Here is an 8,095-nt window from a genome sequence, read left to right on the forward strand (position 1 = left end):
TTCACCTATCCATCCATCCATCCGTCCGTCCATCCATCCATCCATCCGTCCATCCATCCATCCATCCATCCATCCGTCCATCCAAGCCACTCAACATCACACTATTGGGAAGCCAATGAAATTTCTGGAAACAATCACCAACAGGATGGAGCAATTGTTTAAAAATGAGATTACAGGTCACCTGAGCGATTTTGACCAATGAGATTATAAATTGCTGGGTGAAGTGAAGGTGAATAATTGGAGCAGCTTCAGAATCACAACAAGTTCGAAGGAGATCACCTCACATCAACTGAGGGGCACCCAATGTCTGAGTGACGGACAAAAAGCTATTTACAATGGATCGCATTTTCCTTTTTGATTTAATCACATTTGAACCCTCTCACTCCATGTCATTGAACATAGTGTTGTCTAATCAGGGGCATACCACCAGCCAATCACACTCAGTGATCAGACCCCAGCATCTGGTCATTGGAGAAAACTTTGTGTATGGTTTACAGCCAGTGAGTGAAGCAAAGACCATTGAACCTTTTCAAATAAAATTATAATATTTGAAGCACCAGATGATACCGGGCTATGGGGAGATCGATGCAGTGGCATTAGTTTGGGATTGATACAGGGCTATGGGGAGTGAGCGGGGCAGTGGGATTAGTTTGGGGACTGATACAGGGTGGGGAGAGAGCAGGGCAATGAGATTAGTTTGGTGATCGATACAGGACTATGGGGAGACAGCGGGGCAGTGGGATTAGTTTGAAGATTGATACAAGGCTATGGGGAGACTGCAGGGCAGTGGAATTAGTTTGTGATCGTTACAGGGCTATGGGGAATGAGTGTGGCAGTGGAATTAGTTTGGGATTGATACAGGGTTGTGGGGAGAGAGCAGGGCAGTGGTATTAGTTTCGGATTGATACAGGGTTATGAGGAGAGAGTGGGGCAGTGGGATTAGTTTGGGAATCAGTGCAGGGCTATGGGGAGAGTCTGTGTTTAATGTGCCCTCTTTCTGTGCTATAAAAAAAGGTTATGGGGCCCTGAATTCATTCTGTTGAAAGTTGGTGTCAGGGTTTTTAGACTGACACATGATTCAACCTCCCTGATGTTTAGGTTAAAGATAATCTCTCTGTTAATTCCTTCCTGAAAACTAAATCTTTCATAATCCACAGAGAGAGGGAGAGCAAGAGGGAGAAAACGAATGGGAACCCTGCAGAGAACCCATTGAGTGGAAACTCTAAACAGAGTTTGTAAGTTTGGAGCTCCCTGCCTAATTGCTGCACATGAACTGCAGCAGTTCTAGAAGGCAGCTTACCACCACCTTCTCCAGGGCAACTAGGGATGGGCAATAATGGTTGGCCCAGTCAATGAAGCCCCAATCTCTGAGCACAAACCTTAATCTCCAGCATCATAAAGGACAGGCTCCAAAATAATGTCGGCTGATAACTCTTATAGAATATTATCCCAAAGTTTTACAGCAAGGTTTTCAAACATCACCAGGAAGAGTTTATGTTCACTCAGCATCAGGTCTGAACTGTTGTTGTGTTTGCCTGGGAATCCACAGTCTGACGTAATATTCCTAGAACAGTGAAAACTTGCCTTCAATTAGCACCTGTCCTGTCCTGCAGGATAACCTAAAGTGATGTCTCAATGTGTTATAGTTTCCAAATTCTCAGTCCTCTTCTCCCGAAGGAATTGACTTGGATTCTGTCCAACACTCACTCAAGCAGCCATTGTTCCAATGCAGGACTAGGCAATGGAGACCTGCAGGACATTCAACTGTGGGGGCGATCACAGTCAACATCAAAACTTGTGTGCACTTTCCAGTCGGGACCATTGGTTGCTCAGGAGCAGAAATCCCACCTCAGTTTACCCCAGCCTCTATCGGTGTTGGGGGTAATTGTTCCGCAATGTCACTCTCATTGTGATGTCATCAGCTAGTTAGCTAGTTACCAGTAACCAATTAACCAAGGTTAGCGGCCCATAGCAGTGTGCAGGGTGCAGAGTTGGGGGGGAAGGCTTTGGTGACAGCGCAGGAGAGATGGGGTCTGGGTTTAGTTTGGGATAAATGGGTGTGTGAGAGTGGGAATGAGGAAGAAGGGGATAGCGGGGGAGGGGGGGTGGATATTGGGGCTGGGAGAAGGTGTCGGTAAGTTCAGACACAAGGGCAGTATAAGAATGCTCCTTGTGACCTTGTCAATGTAAGAAAGAGGATATTGGAACAGTTCTTACCCACAGTCACACAGCTCACATAGACATGAAAACACAGGGAATTCCATCTTTTCCAGACCGTTCAAATCTTCCAGAGCCATTTTAAATTAACAAGTTTGTTTTAAAATATTTCTCATAGACAATCACTGAGAAACAGAGAGATCCTTTTCAGTGTGTTTGAGAGGCAGCCTCCTTCTGTTTGTAGTTGATCACAGTTGTGTATAAACACTGTCCGCTTCTCCGGTTAGTGTACAGCTGTAACCATGGCACTCTGCAAGGTACAGGTCTGTCTCAAGCTGGGCAATTATTTTCATGTGAAACTGCAATCAGCTTACATCCAAACCCTGGCTGAACAAGTGAGTAGGTGGAGTTTATTTGAGACTTGCCTGAGGCAGGAGTTATTGTAGAAAAGATCTGTACTGCTGCTCAGTAAAACACAGCACTCACATTTAATCAGCATGGAGCAATGCAGCATCTAAGTGCTGCCCCTTACACTGTGAAACACCCTCAGCCTGACCCCAAAGTTTCAAGTCCCACTCCAGACTCCCAGGGTCAGTACTGAGCGAGTGGTGCACTAATTGAGAATCAAACAACAGAAATGGGAATAAGAAAAGTGATAGGCAGAAAAATCAATGGCCAGGATCAAATGGGGACACAGAAAAATAATGAGAATGGGACAGGTAATGTTAAAAAGACAAGCCTTAATGGTGGAGTACTTGCAATAAAATGGATGAATTAATTGCAGCAATAGTAACAGGGACAATATAATCAGATTTATGGAGACATGGTTGTGGGGTGATCAGGGATGGGAACTGAATATCCAGGGGTATTCAGTATTTAGTAAGGATAGACAAAAATGGAAAACAAGGTGGAATTGCCTTACTGGTTAAAGAAGAAATTCACACAATGGCAAGGATGGATATCAAAGCTGACAATGTGGAATGTGTATGAGTTGAGTTGAGAAATAGCAAGGGGCAAAAACATTAGTGGGCACTGCATACAAACTCCCAAACTATTGGGACTAGCATTAAGGGGAGGCAATGGCCTAGTGGCATTATCACTAAACTATTAATCCAGAGACCCAGGAAATGTTCTGTGGACCCAGGTTTGAATCCCACCATGGTGGAATTTGAATCCAAAGAAAATCTGGAATTAAGAGTCTAAAGATGACCATGAATTCATCATTGATTGTTGGGGAAAAGCCCATCTGGTTCACTAATGCCCTTTAGGGAAGGAAACTGCCATCCTTACCTATATGTGACTCCAGACCCACAGCAATGTGGTTGACCTTAACTGCCTGATGGGCAATAAATGCTAGCCCAGATAGGGACACCTTCATCCCATGAATGAATTTTTAAATAGCAGGAAATCAAAGTCGCATGCAATAAAGTACTTATAATAAATAAAGTTGTAATCATGGGTGACTTTAATCTGCATATAGCTTGGGCAAATCAAATTACTAACAATAACATAGAGGGAGAAATCCTGGAGTATATACACGATAGTGTTCTGGATCTATATGTTGACTAACCAACTAGGGAACAGGCCATCCTAGACTGGGGATTGTGTAATGAGAAAGGAATAATTGATAATCTAGCTGCATTCTGTTGGGGATGAGCGACTATAATATGACAGAATTCCTCACCAAGATGGAGAGTGATAATAGTCAATTCTGAGACTGGGGTCCTGAATCTAAATAGAGGAAACGACAATGTAATGAGGCATGAGCTGGCTATGATGGACTGGGGGTGTTACTTAATGGATTGATGATGGACAGACAATAGCAAATGTTCAAACAGCACATTGGTGAGTTGCAATAATTGTTCATTCCCATCTGGCACAAAAGTTAAACAGGGAAGGTGGCCAAACCATGGTTCACAAGGGAAGTTAGAGATTAGAGATAGTATTGGTTCCAAGGACGAAGCATACAAATTGGCCAGAGGAAACAAGAGACAGAGGAGTGGGAGCAGTTTAGAATTCAGCAAAGAGGACAAAGGGATTGATTAAGAAATGGAAAATAGAGTATGAAGGTAAGCTTGTAGGGAACATTAAAAATTGTCAAAGTCTCTATAGATTTGTGAAGAGCAAAAGATTGGAGAAGACAAATGTAGGCCCTTTACAGTCAGAAACAGACATTTATAGTGGGGAACAAAGAAATGGCTGATCAACTAAAGAGTTACTTTGGTTCTGTATTCACAAGGGAGAACAGAAAGAACATCCCAGAAATGTTGGGGAAATGGGGTTAATTGAGAAGGAGGAACTTTGGGAAATCATTATTAGTAGTGAATGGTTTTAGGGAAATTGATGGGATTAAAGTCTGTTAAATCCCCAGGGCCTAATAACCTACATCTCAGAGTATTTAAGGAAGTGGCCCAGGATATTGTGGATATGTTGGTAGCCATCTTCCGGGATTCTGTCGGTTGTAGAAGAGTTTCTGTTGATTTGAGGAGAGCTAATGTAACCCTGCTATTTAAAAAGGAGGAAGAGAGAAAACAGGGAATTATAGACCACTCAGCATGATGTTGGTAGTGGGGAGAATGCTAGATTCCATTGTAAAAGATTTAATAGCTGAGCACTTGGAAAACAGTGACAGTATGTGATGAGTTAGCACAAATTTACAAAAATGAAATAATTGGAAACTCTACTGTGTGGAAGCAGGCCATTTGGCCCATCAAGTGCACACTGATCCTCTGATGAGCACCCCACCCAGACCCCCATCTCTGTATTCCCCATGGCTAATCCACCTAGCATGCATACCCCTGGACACTATGGGTAATTTAGCATGGCCTATCCACCTAACGTGCACTTCTTTGGACTGTCAGAGGAAACTGGAGCACCCAGAGGAAACTCCACACAGACAGTCGCCTGAGGGTGGAATCAAACCCAAGTCCCTGGCACTGTGAGGCAGCGCTGCTAACCACTGAGCCACCGTGCTTCCCTAATTCTTGTCAAATCTACTTTGAGGATGTAACTAGTAGAGTTGATCAGGGGCAACCAGTATTTGGACTTTCAGAAGGTTTTCAACAAAGTCTCATGTAAGAGATTAATGTATAAAAGTAAAGCACATGTGATTGGAAGTAGTGTATTGAAATGGATAGAAAACTGGTTGCCAGTCAGGAAACAAACAGTAGGAATAAACTAGTCTTTTTACAAATGGCAGCCAGTGATTTGGGATACCACAAGGGTCAGTGCTAGGATCCCAGCTACTCACAACATATTAATGATTTGGATGAGGGAATGAAATGTAATATCTCCAAATTTGCAAGTGTCACAAAGCTGTGTGGAGGGTGAGCTGTGAGGAGGATGCAGAGATGCTTCAGTGTGAATTGGACAGGCTGAGTCTGTTGGAAATGCATGACAGTTGGAGTATAATATAGATTAATGTGATAAAGGCAGATTATTATTTGAATGGCTGTAAATTGAGAGGGGGGGAAGTGCAATGAGAGCTGGGTATCCTAGTGCACCAGTTATTGCAAAGGTGCATGTACAGCAGGCAGTAAAGAAGGCAAACTGTAGATTAGCCTTCAAAGTGAGAGTACAGAACAAGGATGTCTTGAATACAATTGTACTGGGCATCAGTGAGGCTGCACCCGGAGTACTGTGTGCAATGTTGGTCTCTATAACTGAGGAAAGATGTTCTTGCTATAGAGGGAGTGCAGTGAAAGTTTACCAAATAGATTCGTGGGATGGCAGGACTGATTTATGGAAGAGATTGAGTCAGTCAGGATTGTATTCATTGGAGTTTAAAGGAATGAGTGGGATCTCATAGAAATCTATAAAATTTAAAGACCAGACAGGGTAGAAACAAACAAAAACATTAATTGCTGGAGAATCTCAGCAGCATCTGTAGAGAGGGAAACAGAGTTAGGGACTTTGACTAGGATCTCAAACATTCACATTGGATTTATTCTCTCGAAAGAAAAGGCAGGCAGTGTTTAGGATCTATGTCAAGGAGATGTTCCCATTTACAGGGGAGGCCAAACCTGGACCATAAATAGAATATAGTTTCTAATAACCCCAATCAGGAATTAAAGAGAAACCTCTTCACCCAGACAGTGGGGAAAGAGTGGGTGTACTCCCACGGGAGGGGCCCAGGTGAACAATTAGGCAAGATTTACTGAGGGGTCGGGAGCACATGAGGGAGATAGGAATACAAGCATGGGTTGATGAAGGCACTTGTGGAGTGAAAAGCCCAGCATCGGGCTAAGGGCCCGAATGGTCTGTCTCTGTAACCAATACTTGCTGGATTCTGGCTCTATGGTAGGTGGATGAGTCAATGGCTGATGTACCACATGAGCACAGTTGTATTTGACTGAGCCTGTCGGATTATTCTGTGGGAAATAAGGCGGAATGAGAGCTGGTGTACCTGCAGTTCGGGCTCTGAACGGTAAGGGGCTCCAGAGGCTGTGACTTTGCTGCATGAATGTTTAATTGTGAAAAAAAAGACCTTTCAGGGTCAACACTCCCCACGGAGGAATAAAAGTTAAAAGGTGCAACTTCCGTTAAACTGACTCCATGGGAGAATGTTCTCTCTAATCCTTGCTGGAAATTCATCAGCTCCCAGTTACTGTCCATCCCAGATACAGTCTGCAATCCATGTTAAATAATCCAGTGATGACATTTTATAATAAAATGAAGCAAGGAACTGCAGATGCTGGAAATCTGAAACTAAAACAGAAATTGCTGGAGAAACTCAACAGGTCTGGCAGCATCTGCGAGAAGAAAGCAGAGTTAATGTTTTGAGAATGAAGAAGGGTCGCAGGACGCGAAACAATAACTGTTTCTCTCTCCACAGATGCTGCCAGACTTGCTGAGTTTTTTTAATATTTCTGTTTTTGTTGGTAACAGTTTATACTTCACTTCAACTCCTTGTAGATTAAAAAGGTAGTTTCTGGGGTTTAAAGAGAGACGGTATCTACAGAGAGACTGGGTCGTGGAGAGAAACAAATTGCGGTTCAGAGTGAATGACGTTCGAGTGAGAGATGAGAATCATCTTAACCACTTTTTCCTGTTTCTCTGTTTGAGACCTGTTTCTGGACCCAGTGGAAAAATCGAGTCAGTCTGTTTTTTTTTTTAATAAAAATTACCCGCCCTTTTTTAATTGAAGATAGTCTCGGGCCATCTTTTTTTTAAAAAAACTAACATTTTAATTTCATTTTAAATTTCTCCAAAAAAAACTCAGAAGATGAAATGTTACATTCTCCTGGTAACGGTCACAGCTGTGGCTCTGCAGTTATGCGGTGAGTTAAATATCTTTCAGCGATGGCTTTTGCATTCTTTCGTTAAAATTTGCCAAATTGCGCCGTTTCTTTCGTGTTATTGGCTTCAATGTACCAGCGCTGAGGAAAATAACACCCGAAAAGTTACAATTTCTGCTCTCACTGCCGCTTGCATTTAATTATTTACCAAAACACTTCTGAGTCCATTCTGCCCTGAAATGGTTAGGATTATAAATAGGTGAGGGGTCTCCTGATAATTCGTGTAAAAAATAGTATAAATTCCGAATGAGATTAAAGAAGCCTGTCCAATTTACCGCCACCTTGCAGAAACTAAACATGTGCGCTACAGGTTTTTACAAAAGTCCCACATTTATATCTCTAACATTTGGCTTGAGGGACGGGAAGAAACACTTTCCGAAAACAATGTCTGGAGTTTGAGGCTGGGGTTAGATCCCGAGCGTTGGGAACACTCCTCTGCCTGAGATTTAACATCAGACACAATTTCAATCTAAGGAAAGGGTGAAGAAGGTTCTCAACTATGAGGGAAAAATAGAAATGTATTACTGGAACTCTAAAAGCGAAGATTTGTTTAAAGTCTGCATGAAATTCTGAAGATGATAAATCCATCACTTTCCAAATTCTAATTGGGGCTGACTTTGATCCTAATTGGTTTAAAGTTT

At 42.6% G+C, this 8,095-nt stretch overlaps 2 protein-coding genes across 3 annotated transcripts in view; one reads left to right on the forward strand and one right to left on the reverse strand.

Annotated features, from left to right (window-relative positions):
* Positions 1 to 2,418, reverse strand: part of LOC109922891 (stabilizer of axonemal microtubules 1-like) — a 27,592-nt gene extending 25,174 nt beyond the window's left edge. Inside the window, exon 1 of the mRNA XM_048615618.1 lies at positions 2,218 to 2,418. Within this exon, the coding sequence (XP_048471575.1) occupies positions 2,218 to 2,297 (80 nt within the window). The 5' untranslated portion in view covers positions 2,298 to 2,418. The remainder of the gene's footprint in view (positions 1 to 2,217) is intronic.
* A 4,799-nt stretch (positions 2,419 to 7,217) lies between these two features.
* Positions 7,218 to 8,095, forward strand: part of LOC109922584 (T-cell surface glycoprotein CD3 delta chain-like) — a 64,402-nt gene continuing 63,524 nt past the window's right edge. Inside the window, exon 1 of one of the 2 annotated variants that reach the window (XM_048615620.1) lies at positions 7,218 to 7,436. In XM_048615620.1, the coding sequence (XP_048471577.1) occupies positions 7,382 to 7,436 (55 nt within the window). In that variant the 5' untranslated portion in view covers positions 7,218 to 7,381. The remainder of the gene's footprint in view (positions 7,437 to 8,095) is intronic. The other variant, XM_048615619.1, reaches the window with a different exon arrangement.

The sequence above is a fragment of the Rhincodon typus genome, chromosome 32, assembly GCF_021869965.1.
Source record: "Rhincodon typus isolate 14 chromosome 32, sRhiTyp1.1, whole genome shotgun sequence".
Classification (NCBI taxonomy): domain Eukaryota; kingdom Metazoa; phylum Chordata; class Chondrichthyes; order Orectolobiformes; family Rhincodontidae; genus Rhincodon; species Rhincodon typus.